Source organism: Carassius auratus, chromosome 24, assembly GCF_003368295.1.
Source record: "Carassius auratus strain Wakin chromosome 24, ASM336829v1, whole genome shotgun sequence".
NCBI classification, from domain to species: Eukaryota; Metazoa; Chordata; class Actinopteri; order Cypriniformes; family Cyprinidae; genus Carassius; species Carassius auratus.
The window spans coordinates 1,131,089-1,154,612 of NC_039266.1; the positions used below are offsets into that span (position 1 = coordinate 1,131,089).

General features: G+C 34.7%; 1 protein-coding gene across 3 annotated transcripts in view; it reads right to left on the bottom strand.

Annotated features, from left to right (window-relative positions):
- Positions 1 to 23,524, bottom strand: part of ctnnd2a (catenin (cadherin-associated protein), delta 2a) — a 273,177-nt gene that overhangs the window by 52,651 nt on the left and 197,002 nt on the right. For all 3 annotated transcript variants that reach the window (XM_026200540.1, XM_026200542.1, XM_026200543.1), the window contains 2 exons: positions 22,237 to 22,450; positions 10,513 to 10,696 (listed from right to left, as the gene is read on the bottom strand). In XM_026200540.1, coding sequence (XP_026056325.1) covers positions 10,513 to 10,696; positions 22,237 to 22,450 — 398 coding nt within the window. The remainder of the gene's footprint in view (positions 1 to 10,512; positions 10,697 to 22,236; positions 22,451 to 23,524) is intronic.

Here is a 23,524-nt window from a genome sequence, read left to right on the forward strand (position 1 = left end):
TTGTCCACTGTTATAGTGTCATCATCAATAATTCAAGAAGTTTGTGCCAATTTGTTTTGGTCACAGAGGCATGTGCGGATGCAGTTGTGTGGTTCACTTCCCGCATTAATAAATGAGTGTAAGCCATCAAAATGATCTATTGAGACGTTCTCTGTGACATTAGCAGAGGGTCTAGCTTTCAATTTAAAATGAGTATGAACAGACTTTATTTTGAAATATTAGGAAGCTTTTTTTACAGACTGCTATATGGCAGAGATTAATTTTAAATAATCAGATGGAAATTTGACCAAAAGCATAGCATCTGTGTTTTCCAACATCTGGTTTGGGTAGTCTTAGTCTCTTGGTTATGAATAGTAATGTCTCATCATTTATGTCTCCCGCATAACTGTTTTATTGCATAAAGGGGAGGCAGGCATTGGGAGCCCAGAGGTCTTCTCCGCCTGATGTGCATTAGCATAACCTTTGATTAACTTTTTTCCCATATGGCCTTTGTGGTGCTTGGATGTTTAATTTCCCACACAAAGGGCTGCATTGAGCCTTCCATTAAGTGAGAACAGCACTGATTCATGCCAAGAACTGAGCTCGGATGTCCATGGATAAAGCGTTTTATTGACCTGAGTTTCTCTACTTGTTTACAGCAGTTTAAGTAGTGTTATTTTACAGTAAGTCACATATAAAAGTATACAAATGCTTGTATTATATAACAAAATATTGTTTTATATATATTATATATCACATTTTTACACACACACACACACACACACATATACACAATATATTTTATTTATATTACATATTTTTTTTAGATACAATATTTAATATATTTAAGTTGCCACATCATATCTAAATTCATTAGAAATACCTAATTATTTTTAAGCAGTGATATCACATATTTTTTTATTTTAAGTAACCTAAAATTAGATCATTAATGAAATAATACAAACAAAACTTTTATATAATTAATTTAGAATACAAATAATTAAGCAGATTAATTTAACAGTTCCCTGATTTTGCCCAGTCTAAAAGTAAAGATATCCAAAATATATATATATATATATACATTTGACTCCAATAGACTTCCAGATCTAGAAGTCATTCTGGGTTATTAACCAGTCAAATGAGTCTCATTAACAGCACACAGGGAACATTAATAGGAAGTGAGGAGACCTCAGGGTTTGAGTTCCTCCGTAAACAGAGTCCATGAATATTTTCTCCCTCTTCTGCCTGCACAAGCCCCAATTAGCATTTCACTTCCCATTGGCCTCCTTCCCCCATTTCCTCTTGGCTCACAGCAGGTTTGTGAATCCATCAAACTCTTCCCAGCCTGTAGGAAAGGGTGTCCTGAGCCCTGTAATTGAGACCGAGCTCAGAGAGATGATTCACTTGTGATGGTGAGTGATGGATGTGACTGAGGGTGGGTCTGCTTGGCAGGAACGTAGATGATGCATCATGCGGGCCAAGAGGAGAAAAAGAGAAATTGTTTCATTACTTTTCAAGGTGTGTCACGCTGAACTGATATCAGAGAGGGGGAGAGGGAGGGCAGCAATTAGAGGGTGGCGGCGGCTTGATTTATCAGAGCATCATTTTGATGGAGTATTCCAAAATGATGGAATTATTTAATAAATCCCCCTCGGCTGATGCTGCGCAGGGTAATCTGATGCTGACAGGGCAGAAGTGCAAAGTGCCTGAGATTGTCCATAAAGCATTTCGGTGTGAATATTCGGCTGGTGGAGAACAGCTATACGCCTACAGATGAGCATGAAAGGAGCGCTGCAGAACTCTGTGCTGAGTGAGGATGGGTAAAAAATTTACACTACTCTCCATATAAGATATCATGACACTTCAACGGGTGGTATTATTACATAACTCAAATACACAATGGCCATTTATTTATTATTAATTATTACCTTTGTGTGACTACAATTACATCCTTCTCACCTAATAAAATATTAAAGTTATTAAATTTTATAGATTCTAAAATAAAGTTGATTAAAGAATACATTGAATTGATGTTTAAGAATACATTGAATTGTAATGAGGTTTAAACAACAACAATAACAGTAATACAAGTAGTAGTTATAAGAAATGAATAATATAATAATTAAAATAATAATTAAAAAACACATTCATGTAATATCAATTTATTTGATTAATCATTAGCATCACATCACTCCAGTCTTCTCACATAATAAAATATATAAATAAATAATTAAATAATAATAGTAATTATTATTGTTGTTGTTAAAAATATTTTATAGCGCAAATACATAATGTCCATTTATCTTACTACTAATTAGCTTTGTATCACTCCAGTCATTTCTCACAAAACAGAATAAACAATTAAAAAATTTATAAATAATAAAATAAAGCTAACAATTAATACACAAATGGACATTAAAAAATGAGATAATATAATAATAATAATAATAATAATAATAATAATAATAATAATAATAATAATAATAATAATAATAATAATAATAATAATAATAATAATAATAGGAAGGCATAATAATGTGTATGGCTGTCTGGCTGAGAATCACACAAATAAACTCCCCCGCTGCTTAATCAATACAATAGCTTTTACAACTGAAAAGCTGCATTACTTAAGTCCGGCAGTGCCTTCCCACTGCTGCGCTATTTGTAGCAATACACTGCTGAGAGAGCCACAGGTAATCACACACAAACACACACAACCTTCAAAACAGCCCAAACCACAATGCTAGCTCTAAAAGTTTGCTTTTAAATTAATAACAGAGACTTGGGTCATTTGAATATTGAGTCTTTTGAGCTAGCGATGGCTGTAAAATGCTTGAACAGTGTAGTAAGAAAGCATTTCTACACACAAAAGTGCTTGAAAACCTGAAAATTGTGTTGAAATAAATAGAACGCTGGACTCCAAATTGCTGAATTTTTGAAATTAACTTGAAATTAACTTTGTATGTTCAGTCAATCAATTCAGTGGTCCGATTTCAATTACGAAAGTGTTTAACAGTTACCTAATGTTGGTCAACGCAAATGAAAAGCACTGCAATTAGCATCATGACTGAGGCTGAAGACGTACATGAGGTCACATGACTCACTATGATTCGTCAGGCGTGCCCTGGCTAATTTTCCACAATTAATGAGCCCTTTATATTTTATTGCCTATTCATTTACTTTAATTTCCGTCACTCGCACACTCCATCTAATTAATTAGCATAATTTGTTAGCAAATTGCTTATTGAACAATTAGTGCTCTTTTCAATCAAGCACACCTTAAAAATTCCTTACAAGGAGAAACGTCTGTGCCTCAGTGTTCTAATGTCCTTGGGTAAATATTCAACAGCTACCATGTGCTCTTGTAAAAATAAACTCAAAACACTCACACAGCTGGTGACTACTGGGAATACAGAGGAAATGTCATCGTCAGACTTAGTATTTGAAGACTTAAGACTTTCTAAACCTTGTCTGCAAGAAGCAGATTTTGACAGATTGTCTGTTTAGATGAATTTGTGAGGTTTCATAATAGCAGCCAGAATGAAGACATGCCAGGTCTCTAGTTGGCTCACACTAGGGGTGGAGGGGTCATCACGGCTACAGAAGCCAAATGGCAAGGTGAGCTAGCGGCACCTAAACATCTGGAGCACCAACAGCACAATTTCCCCTTCCAGCAGTCCAACACGGACCTCCACAGCTGCTTAAATACTGAACACAATCACCTGCTGTGAGACGAGAGCTGCTTCAGGGTCTAAACAGTGTTTATCTCAGCAATGACTGAGCCAAAAATGACTGAACCGTAATTAAATTGCTTTTAAACATATATTTGTTTAAAAATACAGTAAAAAAACAGTATTACTAAGATGGTAAAGTATTACTTGTGATGGTAAAGCTGCACTTTCAGCAGGCATTACTTCAGTCTTCAGTTTTACATGATTCTACAGAAATCATGCCTTAAAATGCCTTAAAGGGTTAGTTCACCAAAAAAGGAAAATTATGTCATTAATGACTCACCCTCATGTCATTCCAAACCGTGAGACCTCCGTTCTTCAGAGCACAGTTTAAGATATCTTAGATTTAGTCCGAGAGCTTTCAGTCCCTCCAATGAAAATGTATGTATGGCATACTCTCCATGTCCAGAAAGGTAATAAAAACATCATCAAAGTAGTCCATGTGACATCAGAGAGTCAGTTAGAATTTTTTGAAGCATTGAAAATATTTTGGTCTAAAAATAGCAAAAACTATGAATTTATTCAGCAATGTTGGACTGTTAACAACACTGCAGTTTAGTGATATCCGGTTCACGAACGAATCATACGATTTAACCGGTTCTTCATGAACCAGTTCACCAAATCGAACTGAATCATTTGAAACAAGCATTAATCCACTAAGCATTAATCCACAAATTACTTAAGCTGTTAATTTTTTTTTTTGCACAGAATCAGTTCATTTGCACAGAATCAGTTCAGAATCAATCATCAAAAGAACCAGTTCTGTGTGTCAAATTTGCTTCACACTGAATCACACATGTGCAGTATCATCAGCTCCTCTGTTCTCGAATCGGACGTGTCCGACAGAAACGGTTCTTGGTTCAGTGTACTGGTGATCCGAAAACCAATGCAACCGGTTCTTGACTCGAGAACGAGTTAATCTTTTGTTCGTTATCTGGCTTGGCTCGGTGTTCATCTTCAGTTCTCTCTTCACAGCAGTTCAGTCAGTGTACTGTTTTTGTAAATGAATTACTCCGGGATATTGGTTTATTTTAACTCAGAGGGAGTGTCAGCCACGTTAAAAAAGTTAACAGCTGAAGTCATTTGTAGATTAATGCTTATTGGAGACATGAACTGTTTCAAACGATTCAGTTCGATTTGGTGAACTGGTTCAAGAAGATCCAGTTACATCGAATGATTCGTTCACGAACCAGATATCACTACATTGCAGTGTTGTGAATGTGCTCATAACAGACCCGGAAGGGAAGACAATGCTGAGTAGTTTTTGCTATTTTTGGACCAAAATGTATTTTCAATGCTTCAACAAATTGTATCTGACCCTCTGATGTCACATGGACTACTTTGATTATGTTTTTATTACCTTTCTGGACATGGACAGTATACCACACATACATTTTCAATGGAGGGACAGAAAGATCTCTGACTAAATCTAAAATATCTTAAACTGTGTTCCGAAGATGAACAGAGGTCTCACGGGTTTGGAACGACATGAGGGTAAGTTATTAATGACATAATTTTCATTTTTGGGTGAACTATAATGTATTATAAATACGGGCTTCATAGAAAGTATAACCAACATTTTTTATATAATCAGTGTTGAAAACAGTTGTGGTGCTTAAAATGTGTATGGATTTTGTAGCCTTTCCATCAAATAATTAAACAAAATATTTTTTTTTTACTAAAAATCAGACACAATTTTAGTCAAAGTAAAATGAATTAAAATTTATTTATATGGCATTACAAACAACAGCAAAATGTAGAGGATATTTTCATCTAAAGCTAAAAATTATAACTAAAACAAAACAATAATGTATTAAATAAATTAATACAACAAACTGAAAAAATTATCTGAGTTATCAAATTAACTAGAAAAACAATGTGCAATTCATCCATGGATATGTGTCTCAAGTTTCTGCTTTCAGTAGATCTCTCAAATGACAGATTTTGTTTATTTGGCAAGTATAAATGTGCTATGAAATGTTGATCGTGTAAGAATAAACATCTAAGGCAAAGTGAGTCAGTGGTGCTTTAGTCATTTCCAGTAACATTCAGCACAGAACACAACAAACAAACTCCTAACAGGTCTTTAATGCAGTTTCTTGGGAGGAAATACTGAACATAGTCAGTCTAAACTCAAGTTCTCACTTTTACTATTTGATCTCACTATAGAAAAAGTGCATTTCACCTCGGAGACAATACCTCAGTCAACATTTGACGGTTGGAGGGAAGATCTGACACAATTACGAAAGGAAAAGATTTGTAAGAGTGGGCAGCCGTTCAGGTTCGATTAAGATCCTGCTGACAGTTGGTGAGCTGCCGAACCCAAACAAAGCGTGGAGCTGTTTAACTGTGTAAATGGCTGATTCATCCATTCACTGAAGTATGACAGAGAAAGCGAGAAGGAAAATCCAATGTTGTGATGCCTTTTTGGAATGTCATGAGGGATTGTGTTTTGAGTCTGAGAAAATCTCTTTCTATTAGATAGATTTTTAAGCCCACAGAGACCCGCAGGTTTCAGAAATTTGATTTCTGCTTGTGGAAGTGATTTACAGCAGCAGTGTGTCAAACTCCCATTGGGATGAGGCTCAATTCCAAAAACACTGCTTCACTGATTTTCAATGGCTTGCTCAAGTGTTCCCGCCTCCAAAAGAGAGAAAAAATCCCACCCTGACGAACATCATCAATCTGAATTGAAGTATTTCATTGAAGAAATGGAGAGAAATTGACAACTCGACTGTCTCCAAAGTGATACCCAGAAGAGACAGTGAGAACGTAATGTAAAAACCTCAGTCAAATTATCTTGAAATTTTTTTCCAGGCCACCTGAATTGTTTGAAGCAAAGCATGCTGCATATTTCAGTTTAAATGTCCATTTTCCTTACATATTAAATAGCGCTGTTAATAATTAATCGCGATTAATCGCATCCATAATAAATATATGTGTAATGTGTATTTTTATTATGTATATATAAATACACACACATACAGTATATATTTTGAAAACATTTACACGTATATACATTTATATATTTATATTCTTATATTTTATATTATATATAAATGTTAAATATATAAACATATTTTTCTTAAATATATACATGCATGTGTTTGTATTTATATATACATAATAAATATACACAGTATACACAAATTATGTAAATAAAATCTTTTATTTTGTATGCGATTAATCACGATTAATCGTTTGACAGCACTAATATTAAACAAGTTGTAGATTGTAGAGGGCAGTGCTGTATTGTTACTCAATAAAAAGAACACATTCTTACGAGTCATTTACACATTTTTGATTTACTAAAAATAACTACTGTAAGTCTTACAAGCAATTTGTTCATGATTTTGAACAACATACAGTAGGTTGCACTATAGTTTTCTCTAAAAATAACCACATCATATGATTGATTTGCTCATGATTCACACTTACAGCTATTGGATCATTGTGTGTTTTTGATTAAATAAAAAGAATATGTTCATAAGATTAATTTGTTTTAAATCACAATACATTGGTACAACTGCGCATTTATTATTTGCTCACGAATCACACTACATTGATCTTATAATATGGTTTTGATTCACTCTCAGGAGGCATTTGTCTATTTCTTGGATTCAGACAACATAATTAGCATTTTTGCATAAGTTGTATGTTTTTCATTTACTAAAAATAACTACATCATATGAGTCATTTGGTCACTTGTCCCTTGTCTCACTGCATGTTTTTGATTCACTAAAATGAACCCGTTCATAAGAGTAACTTGCTTAACACTAATACAGTGGTCTTGCTGTATGCTTTTCACTCGCTAAAAAGAATAATTTATAAAAGTAATTTGCTTGTGAATCACACTATACTAGTCTCACTGCATGATTATGATTCTATTAAAAGAATTAGCCTTTTGCCGAGCCCCGCCCCCTAGTTACTGTTGCTACTTCTGACAAACAAATGGTCAAACACGACCAGCGCGACAGATTGCCATGACGGGAAGAGGTATACCCTTGTGTGTCAGTCACCTTTTTTGAGCAATACCTCAGAGATATCCTCCAGATCGAGGCAAAAGGGGTTAAAGTGTGCAGTGGAGGGATATATTCAAAATATAAAAATACGCAATGAAGGAGACGCGACTACTATCGAGGCTAATGCTTACCAGTCTCAAGCGAAATCTGAGAAACCCCATGACCTGTACCTCAATTGCAACAGACAAGTCATGCTCTTGCACTGCCGGGAAATTTCTCTTTCATATGTTATAGTCTATTATTGTCTATTGTGAGTAGCTATTTTGTTCAAATACAAGGGTATTTTAGCTAGCTAAACCTACATGTTCGACACATTTAACTGGGAGTGGGGCCGTCCACATGGTTTTATCCATTGCAGGCACCGCTCACGTTGTGTTTTCGGCTTTGGGAATGGGATGAACAAAACTCCTCCAGACAATCTCTCGGGGTGTCTAATGTCCGATTTACAAACGCCTGGGGCACACCGCTTCACCATCTTGTTTGGAGTCAAAGTTTGTCGGAACTGCTCACATAGTAACGGTTGCTATGATGTGTGATTGGACAATGGCCGTTTTGGGGGAGGGGCCAGCGAAAGGCTAATTGAAAAGATTGTTGAAAAACTGTGCAAACTCATAACAACTGTGCTAACTCATAACAGATGAGATAATCACAGCACATACATCTACTAAACTATCATAAGCAACTAGATGTGCGAATGAATGAAAATGTAGTAGAAGATATGTGTGGTCCACAATCACACGGTCAGCATAAGTTATACATTTCACTTTCTGAAGCGTGTGCGTATCTGACAGACTAATATGCGGAGGATGGTAATTGCCTCTTTACGGCGCTCCTACAGAAGATGACACAAGACACTGCCATTCACTCTGAGGGGTAATTCACTGCTGGAATCAGAAGCGGACTTGTTATTAAGAGAAAAAATGAAAATCGGAGGATAAAGCGACTGTTGGAGTTTGCATATCAGTGTGTATTTGCAAACAATACATGCACATCCGTTCATGTATATTCAAAAATCTCATATAAAAGGTAAAATTACAATTGCTAACAGCTAGTTTATAGTGAAACTGCAAAACTTCTTCAAGTATGGCTTAAAAAAAGTTTCAATAGTTTAGGAAATCTTAAAAGGAAGCTGGGAAAGCAAACAAAAGCAGCATGTTCCTCTCACAGCATAGACTTTCATGTAGTTTAATACTGTGCTGTTGCTATGGATACAAGAATAAAGCCTTACATGAGACGGATACTCAACCCAAGAGAATCAACATTTTCTCAGTTATTTTTCAACCAACTCTTCACAACAAGAAGCTATGTATAAATCATAATAAGCTAGATTTGCACGCCACATAAACATCATTATGCATTATTGCATAAATCATGAATCAGATGCTTTGTGTCCTCTCGCTTCATGCAGAAGAGACAGGAGAGACGCAGTAAACCTTTACTCAACGTGACAAAGCCATACAGGTTATGATTCAGTTTTACCTGCGGGTGATCTAGAGTTACGAATGCACAGAACAGAGGTGGCTGGGGGAAATGGCTTGTCAGGCTTGTTCCTCTTTCCGTATGGAACAGGAAGGAGGTGTGAAAAATCCAAAGCTCTTGTTTTTTGACAGTTCATCAAAAGGAACACATAGTTCTTAGCGGTCCAGATATGAAACTCTCTTCTCTACATCACGTGGCCAGCTGCCATAGAAACAACCACACGGTGCAAACTGCAATCTGTTCTTAATGAGAGATCTGCTGAGATCTACAATCAGTGGAGTTGTGGTTGCATCTGGTTTTGTAAATGCAATCTGGGTTATAGTTTCTCAGGTATATGTGAATGAAGATAGTCTATGCTTTTAATTCAGAATTAATTCCTTTGAGGCCGAGAGCTGCTGCTTAGATGAATGGCAATTTGTGCTTTTGTTCAAAAGCTTTGGGTTGGTAAGATTTGTTGATGCTTTTGAAAGACGTTTCTTATGCTTACCATTATTAAATATAAAATATATTATAAAGAGTAATAATTTGAAATATCAAAATTGATCTGAATATTGATTTTAATATATATTTTAAAATGTCATTTATTCCTGCAATATATTTTTGTGGAAACTACATTTTTTCATTTATCTCTCGTAGATTCTTTGAAGAACAGAAAGTTCAATACTTTTTACATTACATTTACATATTTAGCTGACGCTTTTATCCAAAGCGATTTACAATTGCTACATATGTCAGAGGTTGCACGCTTCTGGAGCAACTAGGGGTAAAGTGTCTTGCTCAGGGACACATTGGTGTCTCACAGTGGATTCGAACCCGGGTCTCTCAGACCAAAGGCATGTGTCTTATCCACTGCGCAAACACCATTATATTTTAGAACATCATAAATATCTTTACTGTCACTTTTGATTATTTTAATGTGTCCTTGCTTAATTTGTATTACCTACTTTTGAACGATAATGTCAATTTTTTTCACCTTCTTCATAAGTTTCTGTGTAAATCTGACATTGAGCCAGTCTTATGTAAAACACACATTCATTTCAGCGTGGCAGTTTTTGCACAAATGGATCTGTGAAAAAACCACACATACCAACACTCTGCAGTCATGTCATCCCTTTCTTTATTCTGTGAAGCATATTTATTTTCATTATATAGACAAAAACTAATATATATTGTTTTAAATTCTGCTGAAGTCTCACAGATTTGGAATGTGTAAAAATGATGAGAGAAATTTGCAGAAACTATCCTTTAAAAAAAAACAAACTAAAGGAGTAAAAAATAAAAAAAAGCATACACAAGCTCACCTCAGGCAGCCGGTGGCATTGCGAAGAACTTGGGATGTGTGCATTTGAAGCTTGCGGTCCTCCTGATGTGGGGACACGTCCCAGGTGGAATTGGGTATGATCACGGTGTTGGTCAGGACGGCTAAAGCGTCTTGGATTATAGGCATCTTCAGAGCGTCACACGAGGACAGGTTCCACAACACACCTGCACAGGGCAAACACATAAGCACAGCGTTTACCAAAGCAAATTAGGCAGAGCCACCTATTTTACACTGTTAGTGAACCATATGTAATATAAAACTTTGGAAGGAATGAGTCACACAAAAATTAAAGTTGGCTGAAAACGTACTCACCCTCAGGCTATCCAATATGAAGATGATTTTTTTTGTTCTTCAGAATAGATTTTCAGAAATTTAGCAATACATCACTTGCTCACAAACAGATCCTTTGCAGTGAATGGGTGCCGTCAGAATGAGTATACAACATGACTCCAGTTCATCAATTAACATCTTGTGAAGCATAAAGCTGCATGTTTTGTAAGAAACAAATCCATCATTAAGACATTTGAACTTTTTAAACTGTTGCTTCCTTCATCCAGAATGCTTTCTCCAGTGATAAAGTAATCTTGTCTTAATCCAGAGAGAAATATCCATTTAGAAGTGAAAACAGTTCTAAACAAAAATGGGTAGCACTTTATTTTACAGTCATGTTCCTCATGCACATACTATGTACTTATTATAGTAATTACAATAACTATTTAATAACTAGGTACCAACCCTAAACCTACCCCTAAACCTAACCCTACCCCATGTAGTTACCCTGTATTACCAGAACTTTCTTAGATAAATACACTGTAAGTACACTATAAGTACACGTAAGTACACGTACTGTAAAATAAAGTGCAACCCAAAAAATGTCCGTGGATTTTGATATGAGAGCTCAAAAGGGAATGCACTTTTTCCCTGTAGGAAGCATTATTATGGATTATGGACTGGAATTTTGGCTAGATGAGATGGTTTAAATAAGAAAATTCCATAATAACGGAATTCATTTCTTAAAGAGAATTCATAAGTGAGCAAGTAAATGATTGCTACATTTCTGCCAATCTGTTCTGATGAACAAACAAACTCATCTTCATCTTGGATGGCCTGAGGTGAGTACATTTTCAGCAAATTTTCATTTTTGGGTGAACTTTTACATTGCTTTTTCATTCGAGTGGGGCATACTTCGAAACCAATGCTTGAAAATGACTGCAGCAATGCACGAAAAAATAATAGGGGTAAAGGGGTAAAAAATTCATAGAACGTTGTCAATTCTGTGCTTGAGCTAGCTTGAGACAGGTTTTGACAACGTCTCACACACACTCGAAGACCCACACAAATTTAGAGCTGAAAACCGGAGGAAAAAAACAACATAATTTGACAAGCTATAGAGCCTGCGGTCTCAAATTACAATGGTGCTCTAACAGCATTTTCCCAAACTCCTTCACAGCTTCGCCAAGATTCAGAGGGAGGACTAATGCAATATGATTTACTACATGCAATTCACATAAAACAACTATTCTGTCCTGCACAACCCTTTAGATTAGATCCGAGAGATGAACAGATACAAATGCTACAACAAACAGAATTTCTTAGCCGGCTCAAAAATGTAACCTTTTTTTTTTTTTACAGACTATTAAAAACATGCCAAGACCTAACATCTTTGGTACACAACATACTGTAACATGTCCCTGTTATCGTTATCACTGCTCCCATTAGAGATTCGTGAAAGCCATTCTTGCAGAAACATCATATTTGCCTCAGACAGTCATTTGATAAACAATGGAGAAGAAGAGGAGGGAGTCATTAGCATTTTAATTTTCATTTAGGAATTGATAATGACAGTGGAAGAGAGTTTGTTCGGTCAAGACCTTTTGTTCTCCAACATATACATGACTTTATAATATATGCAGTTCGATGGCAGCTACAGTATGATGAAAGTGAAGGAGATAATGTATATTCGCATATATTTGTGTGGGAGGTCTGTCCTAAACTAGCAGAGATTAACCACCCATACTCATGCTGTGATCGTGGGCATAACGGTCACGTGACTGCACAGCTGTCTCCTTTATGACTGGTAAGAAAAGCCACTCATTTTCATGTTTTTGACAAGAAACAATGCACCTAATTTGGCTTTCAAACATGCTAATTACTGCCTCTCTTCCTCCAGAGCACGAAGACAAAATTCATACAATTCTACAGTTGAATAACTATATCAACACGACTAAAGGCTTCATCAGTTTGTAAGTAAACATCTCGAGACCTGCAGACAGCTTTAATTTTCTTACATCGCCATGGAGATAATTCACACGGAAAAGTCAAACGCACTGCATTTTGGGATACAGTATTTTCATAGCATGCAATTTAATGAACATACACTAGTATTTAAAAAGTTTGGGGTCAGTAAGATTATTATAATTTTTTTTTAAACAAAGAGATTCAAACAAAAACTCCCAAATAGTTGATCGTAGCAATTAACTTCCATAGTATGGGGGAAAAAATAAATCAAATGAATGTAAAATAAAATAAAATGCTATTGAAGTCACCGGCTATAGTCAATTGTTTGGTTTTCAATATTCTTTAAAATATCTTTATTTGTGTTCAACAGAAGACAGAAATTCATACAGGTTTGGAACAACTTGTAGATGAGTAAATGATGAGAAAATGTTTATTTTGACTTTTTTGGGGGGGAAGAGTAATAAAAAAGTTCTAATTCAAATACAGCGTTCAACAATTATTTTACCCCCCCCCCCAAAAAAAAAAAGAAAAGAGAGAAAAAAACATATATATATATGTTAAAGAAGATAAAAAAATATAAAAATATCCTGCTCAATCAGGATCATTACTATGCCAAGCAATTACAAAAATTCAGCCACTTACACAATCGATCATTAGCTTATTTCAAGTTGAACAAGTAGGAACTCTTATTAAGGTTGTAGGAGGTCAATTTCAAGCAGTCAATACTTAAACATCCTGCAAATGAGAAATAACCAATTTAGCTATACGTGTGGCTAATTAGCCAATCCTGAGCTCATCAATATCTCACCTGAGAGAGCTCACTGTCTGAAGCGGTAATTTATCCTGACAGATGGTATATCATAGAGGACATCTTTAATTTATCCTAAACCTCCAGAACATTCTAATATCTAGCAGCTATAAGGAGAGAAGTGGATTTTTGAAGGACACATTTCGTACTAATATAAAAATATAATTATAGCCAAACAAAACCATTATGTTTTAATCAGACAACAGCGTAGTAGCTTGAATAGATGCTTGCTTTTAGCATGCTCCTGTTTTATTAACGTCACTTTACATTATTTCGGCTGATGCATAACTACATACAACTCTCAATGCAGCTGGAAGCATTAATAAATTTGTTGAAATATTTCAGAAACAAACATTCCAGGGAAAGGTCAATGACTTGCTCAAATTCTGAAAATGTACATTATATTTATTTCTCAGATGCTTTTAGACAAAGTGACAAAAAATACTAGCAGTGTTTAAATGGAGAATTTTAAGAGATTTAACAAAGCTTTCATAGTGTTTGCCCACTTTTTACCCTGACCTTTGGTCTGGAAATAATTTTTCAATTTATTTTCCCTACAGGAATAATAATATATAAAAAAAATCACAACCATTGATAAGTCATTAAAATAATATACTTTAAGTTAAAATATTTATCTATAGAAGCATATAAAAGTGTATATATATATATATATATATATATATATATATATATATATTTGGTTTTAGGTTTGTAGGATAACTTTGATTTAACGGTTTTGATCTACTTCAAACGTTGACTACTGTATATATATATATATATATATATATATATATATATATATATATATATATATATATTTATATATAAGATTAAAAAGAAACCAATCTGATAATAAAAATTATAAAAATGTAATTAAACCCCATCACAAAAAGGTAAAAAACCCCCACTAAATTACAGGGAAAAAAGTTATAGTAAACATCCTGATCTGAGTATAAACATTCAAATAAATAATAATAATAATAATAACATAAATAATAACAAATAAATATAAAATATAAATAATGAAATAAATAATAATAAAAAATGTAAGCTTATTGCTTGGAATTCAATGCAAAAAATACAAATAAAAAGTTTAACTATATGGTTATGTATGAATTTAGTGCCAATATTTTGTGAATAATATTACAGCTTCAAAAGCGGTGAGAGAGATAATGATTGAACTCAGGAGAGATTTAGACAGCCTCACAAGTACATACTGTACACAGAAGTTTTGCTTAATCTCACCACCTGCTGTACTGAACGAACGGCCTTGCAGGGGTTCTGCTATTGCCTGTAATGTGAAGAGTTTCCTGCTAAAAGCCACTTTGTGTCACTCAGTGCTACAAAAAAAATTAGCAGATGTCAGAATGGAAGACAAACTCTAAAAACAGCGATGATGACGAATCGCAGAACACGTATGCACCCTATTAGAATGAAGCCAACCTTCAACACAAATCCAGTCACCCCTTCCCACTGTCTATCATCTTTACAAAGGACACAAGATGAGTCAGACCAAACTTCTATTTTCCTTCACTTTTCCTCTCCTTCTATGCCCCATTCTCTCTGTCTCCCTCCCTCCCTTCTTTAGGAAACTACGCATTTCATGAGTCAGTATGAAGAGGTGGCAGTTGAATAGTTGATGATGTTGACCTTGCCAGCATCTTTCTTTCAAACACTCACTCACACACACACACACACACTTGCATTTGTGGTTTACGGGAACTCTCTATAGGCGTAATGGTTTTTATAATGTATCGCCCTACACCAACCCTACACCTAAACCTACCCCTTACAGAAAACTACTGCCAATTTTGGAATTTCATAAAACACCATTTCGTATGTTTTTTAAGCCTTTAGTCTTATGTGGACACAGGAAGTGACCTTATTAAGGCCATCCTTAAAAATATTTTGGTTTGCAGTAACAGTAATAAAAATAAATAAATAAATAAATAAATAAATATATATTTAAATATATATAATTAACACATTAAGTTAATTATTTCAAAGTTATTTTAATTATTATATTTAATGCGTCATCTTACATTTCATATAGTTGACTGTTGACAATGATGCAACACCCAATCACAAGGGATATCACACAATCAGTGAGAGCAATTATCACACGAGTGATGTTTTTGTTTCGAATAGCACAAGTCCAAATGTGATTATTCAACAGTTCAGTAAATAAGAAAATAATATTGTGTTGCATTTTAAACACAGCATTGTCTGTTTATGCACAATTTTGCCAACAAAAATATTACCTATAAAGCCACTGCAGAATTGTTGTGCGTCTCCGAGGAACACAGCAGTTTCGTTTCTGAATGAATTTGCATTTTTTTTTTTTTAACCAATGATTCAAAGCCCCATTTACTTAATTCCTGAATAAATTGACGAATGACTAAAAGACATACCGCCTCCTGCTTGCAGTTTTAGTTTCTTATTAAGAGTATTATTTCATTTAAAAAATAATTTTATTTTTAAAGGGATAGTTCACCCAAATATTTTAATTAAGCTCTGTCATTATTTCCTCAAATCTGAGTGACTTATTTTCTTTTGTAGAACATAAAAGAAGGTATTTTGTTGGTAACAAATTTTACCAATGACGTCCATTGAATGAATGGAGGAAAAAAACAAAAATAAACCTGAGATGTTTCTCAAATTAACTTATTTTATGTTCCATAGTTTATATTAGGCCATTGTTGCCTAAACGTTTATGTGTAATATATTTTATATTGAATCAAATTCAGTATTTCTTTCTAAAGGTACTATTTGTAATGTGTACTTAATACTTTCTCAAAACTTCCAGTTTTCAGTGTCACATGATCCTTTAGAAATCTCTAATTCTAATATTCTGATTTGGTATTTTGTATACAAAATGTTGTATATATATATATATATATATATATATATATACATATACATACACACACATATATATATTACTGTAATATGGTTTTGATTTCCTTTTTTCAGGAAACTTTTGATGTATAGAAAGCTCAAAAGAATCATCTGAAATATACATCTTTTGAAACATTATAATTGTTTTAATATCACCTTTAAGCAATTTAATGCATCTTTGCATTAATTTCTTTAAAAAAATATATATAAACAAAAAAAAAAAAAACTTACTGGCTAAACCTCACTGACCTAAACCTTTGAACAGTTGTGATGATATGTAATACTAGTTTGCAATAACAAGCAGCGTAACAGGCTGTTTTGAATAGCTAAAAATAACTGATGATATTGAAGACCTCACACATTCAAATTACAAATGGCTGCACACTCTTACAATCACAAATCAGGTGGATCAACATGTTTACATGTTTATGAAGGTGTGAGCTTCCTATTACTGTCACTCTACTTCTAGCAATCTTTCATGGGTAATTTTCTTCTTGACCTTCACTTTCTAAAGTCTGTGAAAAAAGCATGCATTCTGAAAAGGGAAGAACAACCTTGATTGCTGAACTGAGAGAGTATCTAATCAGAGACCGCTTCTCATGAGGGAGCAAGAGAGAGAGAACGAGAGAGAAAGAGAGGAAGGCTCAATGCTAGAGCACTACAAGGACATAATTGTCGTCAGTGGTGACATTGACCAAGATCAAATCTCATGCCAGCAGAACACAGGCCTAGATTTAGACTGCTTCATTTCACCAGGGTCTCTCAATGCATGAGCAAAAATCCCACAGACAGCTTCACTTGACTGCAGGACTGTGTAGAAACAGATATAAATAGTTATGGCAATTCATTCATTTACAATGTTTTAATTAAGTGGAGCTTAGGATTTGGGGTTTGAAGTATTGATGATTGATGATTGATTGATGAACACTGGCAATTTTTCAATTTATTGTTTCAGCAAATTACATGTTTAGTGGTTTCTGCCTATTTTAAGATCATTTATCAGCAACTTAAAGCAATATCTATAGACTACGGCAATGATTTAACCCTTTAAGTTAGATCACGAACCAATCATTCAAGGGAATTTGTTAGTCTCTAACAAAGGACTACTACATTTTTCAATAATAACGGTCTAACAAGCATCTCAGAGGTCATTTCTCTATTATTATGAGCACTTAGTTTTCTCATACAAACATTATTCTTTTCTCTATAGCACTGTGATGCCTATATTCTCTGAAATATAACAATTTATATTTATATTTGTAAAATGTAATGTGTGATTTTGGTTATAGTCTAAGAAAAGTCAAATAAATAAATATCATGTAGAATTTGAATATCAATGAATCCCATTTCATATTAAGGAACTAATATTTTTTAAAGCAATAATAAATGTATCATGGTTTCCATAAAAAATATTAAGCAGAACAGCTATTTTCAACACTGATAAGAATAACAAATATTTCTTGAACAGCAAATCAATTTCTGAAGGATCGTGTGACAATGAAGACTGAAGTAATTACTCCATTAATTTATTTTTGGGGGGATGAAATAAATGCAGCCTTTGTGAGCATAAGAGACTTCTTTCATTAACATAAAAAAAACTTTTAAAGGTAGTGTAGATGGAGGAAATATGTTTTAAAAATATAAAAAAGGCCATGAGACTCAAATTCTTCAAGTGGTGATGAATTTGGGACAGGGCTATATGCTAGAGCAATACAGCAAGAGACAGAAAGCAGACACTGAGTTTAATTTAGGCTAACTAAGCAAGAATCCTCCCTAATTTCAGCATACGATCACAATGTTTAGGCAAGGCATTTTGTTCGCATATGCTACAGAAATTTAATCTGTGCAACCTCTAAATATATTTGGGAGCATTTGTGAAAATGCATATAATTATTGTCATGTGATACATAGTCTATTAGGTTAAATTAGTGTGTGTGCGCATTTAGAGTGCATTATTTCACTGCATGATTAAAATGCATCACAAAATTAAAGATATGGGGACTTTATATAATTTCATATAGTTAATCAGTATCACAAGAAGAGTGCTGTTTTTTTCCCTCCAAAAATCAGCATGATTACAAGTGTGATATTGATTTTATACAACTGTTCAATAAACAAGAAGTTAATATTAAGAGACTTACATTTTAGACACTATACTGCATGTTTTATCTCTATTTCGCCAACAAAAATAATTTCAAACATTCACAGCGCTGTTTTGCGTCTCTGAGCTACATGAGGGCATTTAGTTCCTAAATGAATAATTTGTTAAATGTTTTGGGTTAATCGCAATGACTCACTTATTAACAGTGACTTGCTGTCACCCTCTGGTTGTTTTAATTTCACATTTAAAGTTTTAAATATTTCAAATATAAGTATTCTGCGTTTTATGTTTACAATATTAAAATATTATTTATGCATGCGAATTGCAGGTTAAATGCATTAATGTCCTGCATTAATCAGTGTGTAAATGTAATTTCAGATGCAGCTTCTGTGTTTCCTCTGCATTGCAAAGATTAATTTTTGTTGATGGATACTTTAATTTGCTTGATAACAGCCCAAACACCTTATTATAATTGATAAATTAAGTATAAGAATTTGACTCAATTTGACTGATAATGCACACTTTTAGAAAAAATGGCTTTAAGGTAAAAATGACCATAAAAGGTCAACTTATTGGAAAAGATTCATTTCTATCACTGCTGTGAACTGACCACCACACAGAATATGAATAAATAAAATTTAGGAGTCAGCTGTCCACTGTAGTCCTCAAGATATCAGCACAGTAACACTTGTTATCGATTAAATCCCAGAAAATAGAGATATTGTCACTATCATCAGCTGGAGCGCCCATGAATTCCAGTAGAGGGCACACCACTCACATTTGGTGTCCATTTCCATTCCCAACTCCATTTCCCATAATCCCGTGCTTAGGGCTAATCACCACCAGGTGTTCCCCATTACCAGTCCCCTATATAAACTGTGTTTGGACTCTCAATGATTGCGAATTCTTGTTTAGCATTTCAGAGTGTTTTCCTAGTGTTTGTTCTTTCCGTGTCTGATTTTGGATTTTTTATACTGCCTTTAATTCTCTGCCGCCTGCCCTGACCTCTGCCTGGTACTGTTATTGATTCTGGATATCCCTTCACACACTTGACGCTGTTGGTTGATTACTGCCTGTTTGACCTTTCTGTACTAAATTCTGCAAATGGATCAGAGCGTCTCTGACTCCTCGTAACAGATATACTTTTTTGTCAATATCGCAGACTCCTAGCTGCCAGCCGTTGCATGGAATTGGCAGAGCTGAATGTAATATTTAACACAGGATACACCATCCTAACCCTCACCCAAGAACAGCTTAACTTTAGGTTCTTTATAAAATAAATCTATCAGTGTTCTTTCACCATTTTTTGCTGGTGCTCCTAACTTTTTGATGCTAGCAAGTAAAAAAGTTAATTTCGAGCCCTGATTCAAACACATATCACTACCAAAGGATTCAGACAGTTTCTCAGTGGATGTTCTGTTGTCTGGGTTACTTGCAAACTTCCTGTTCCAGCAGACCAATATTCCATCTGTTCTCCATAGTCATGTTCTCCATAGTTCATAATAGACCATACAAAGCCAAACATTGGTCTTTTTTTCTTTCACATGGACTCTGCAGTGCCTCTAAGCACTTCTTTTAGGAAAACTACATGTCAAAATGTGGTGTTCAGCTTACCGTGTTTGAGAATATATAAAAGATGAGCCAAGGTTTTAAAGCTTCACGATCCTTCTCTCATAAAACATTTATCACCACCCACACAACACAAACTGCAATACTGTGCTAAAAGTTTTTAGATAGATGCTTAATCAAAATCGGACTAAATTCTGAAGGCAACGTGGCTGCAAATTTGAAATTTGTCAGACAGTCAGACATTGACTGTCAGACGATGATCATGTTCAATACAATAACCGAAATAAGTATAAATCTGACAATGAAAGGAAACATCTTGAGTGTCTAGAGTGAGGAAATGGCACAGAGATTTTGGGCCAGATTTAGTAAAGATTGTATACAAACAACTTTGTAAAGGTGGAGAAACTAAATTTACAAGCTGGCTGGCATGAGGTTCAAAGCATAATTTATAATCAAATAGCATTCCAATATTCTGTATAATGAGTGAAGAATGAACTGTAACTTCGTCAATATAAATGGAGATGTCATGTTTGGAAAAGAAAAGGGATTTTGGGCCTGCTAACAAGATTTCTGTTTCAGTTTTAGAAGTTTTCAGCCATCCATACTTTGAGATCTTGCAGCAGGATGTGATGGAAAAGGAAGGATAAACAGAATTGGGCTGGACAGAAAAATTGATTTGTTTATCTATTATCACTGAATGATCTGACCAAGAGTAAGCGTATAGGTTAGTAACAAAAGTGGACCAAGAACAGATCCTTGAGGTGCACCATGGAAACAGTGACAGAGGAAGATTAATGCCGTTAATGTTAATAAACTGTTGCCTGTCCGAGAGATCTGAAGCCACTGAAAGGCAGTGCCAATGATACTGACAGAACATAGACAAGATAGGAGTTCTTAATGCACAGGTTTTCAAACAGTCTATGAACATTTTCCAAGATGGAAAGAATTATCAAGAGTCTCCCTTTTCTTCCATCCTTTGTGTTCTCATTCTGGAAAAATCCTTGCATAAACCTCACTGGCCTTTAAAGTGAAGCAGATGGAGGCAGCAGGTTGACAGGACACCTGACCATCAAGTCTGACTGGGTCCATATGGATACATCTACTTTCTGTACATATGTCAAAAAACAGAGTCAAACAGGCAGGCATAGAATGACTCAGATCTGCTGCTTTGCTTGAGACTGAGAGGATGAGAGGTTGGGAATCATCTGGGCAGCCAAAGACCTTGAGGCTTCCAGCTTGCTGATTAATTTGTGACAGAAAGTCTCTCTAAGTGCCCTGTGTGCAATGCTTTTAATTTATATGTTAATCTGAATTCAGTGCATAGCAGGCATTTCCAGCGTGGCTTCATTCCAAAGTCTATCCATTCCGTTACAGAAACAATTTAGAAACATGTTTGGGAATGCAAAGCCTTTGGGGATGTTTTTATTTATTTATTTTGCTGAAAATATTTCTTTCTGTACATCATCCCTAAAAGGTTAAGCAAACTAAATATTATTTTCTATATCATTGCTAAATTAAAGAATGAAAAATTGTAGCCCACATCCTGAATTGGGTGCAGCAGATTTCACAGCTAAAGTAAAAATAAAAGAATAACATCTATATATACATGTAGATGTTATTCAGCACTTTGCATGACTAGAACAAATGAAATGGCTAGAACAAAACCAATGCTAAATATTACAGTACTAAATAAATGAAGTCATCTAACATTCAAACATCCCTCTAGTGTTCATTGTTCTCTAAATAATAAAAGAAAATAATTAATAAATCCACAAGCAATGAGTCAGATGAGTTTTCACTTTGAAACAGATCACTAGACAAGCAAGTTTTGGCTTTCTGTACTTATAATTAAAATAAAATGTCACTCCTGCTAATATCAAAATCCATTTGAACTTAACTGTGTGAGTGTGACTGCACTGGTTTAGATGCAATGATCCCCATTACTCATCATGTTTTAAAAGAGTCTGAAACTGGTAATTATTTGCTACAGCATGTATATATGTATAAGGAGAATCAAAGACTGATCTGTAAAATTCCTATAATAAAGCTCAAACTGAAAAAGGCATATCAAAGCCAACAGAAGTTCTTACCTGTGACCAGTTCTCTGACTTCCACATCAGAGGTCTTACGCAGCAGACGGACCAGCGCAGGAATTCCACCGCAATTCTTCAGAGCAATTTTATTATCATCATTGGCTTTGCCGTAAACGAGGTTCCTCAGGGCACCACAGGCGCTTCTGTGTACTTCAGCCATTCTGTGATCCAACAGGTCCACCAACAACTGAATGCCACCCTGCCTCCGTATCTGAGAGAAACAGACCGATAGAGGGTGATGAGAGATGTGTGATCCGCATTTTTATGTTTTAAGACTTAAAAACTGGATTGAGAACATGGGTAAACAAAAAAAAAAAACTACATAAAAGGCATCTACAGAGTGGCAAAGTGACCTGGTAAAACGTTTTTAAGTCAGTTTTAATGTAACATGATAAGAACAATGTTCAGATAAATTATTTTATTTATTTTTTCACTCGAGGCACCAGTAAGGTGAAAATTTGAAAACTAATTCATATTCACATTTAGAACATGAACTCCTGTTTGAATGCAACTTCAATTGATCTAAATCAAGAATTATTGGCCAGTGAGAACATTACAAACATTGACCTTGCCCTTCTGACATTCTGCAGTATTGCCTCATATAAATGAAAAAAAAGAAAACAAAAAAGAAGAAAAGTCTGAATTTAGTGTTAAGTCACACCAAACCAGCTTAGTGTCAGCCCATGAGATCATTTGGAGGATAAATGTACAAATAGGAGGCACTGAATCCATAACAGTGTATTTGAAAAATCAATATTTAAGGGAGCCAGAGAATGAATCACTCTTCAAACAGCTAAACAGACTGAGAGATGTGAGTAAATCTTTATCAACAGAGCTTTGCTGTTCCATACTAAAGTCAGTTAAAGCCAGCCAAGTTCATTAGAGGATCATTGGCCACACTTCAGAAGGTGTGCATGACGCGTCTTCTTCTTCTTGCTTTACGGCGGAACACAGACTTATAAGTGCATTACCGCCACCTATCTCCAGTGCCGCTGGTGCCCTAAGCATAATTCCTTTATGATTCCCCCCACCCCGACCCCGAGAAAGAAAAAAAAAAAGTTTGTCTTTGCCAGTTTAACTTTTTATTACAAAACATAACTCAATAATAATAACACACAATAGCAGCATCACAGTATAAAACTTAAGAACACTAAAAGAGAAAGTAAAATCTTCACAGCTTTGCTGTCAACCGAATAGCAAAATAAAAAAATAAAAAAATAATAATCCAGATTTTTTTTTTTTTTTTGCAAATTAAATGTCACTTTGAATAAATTAAATTAAATAA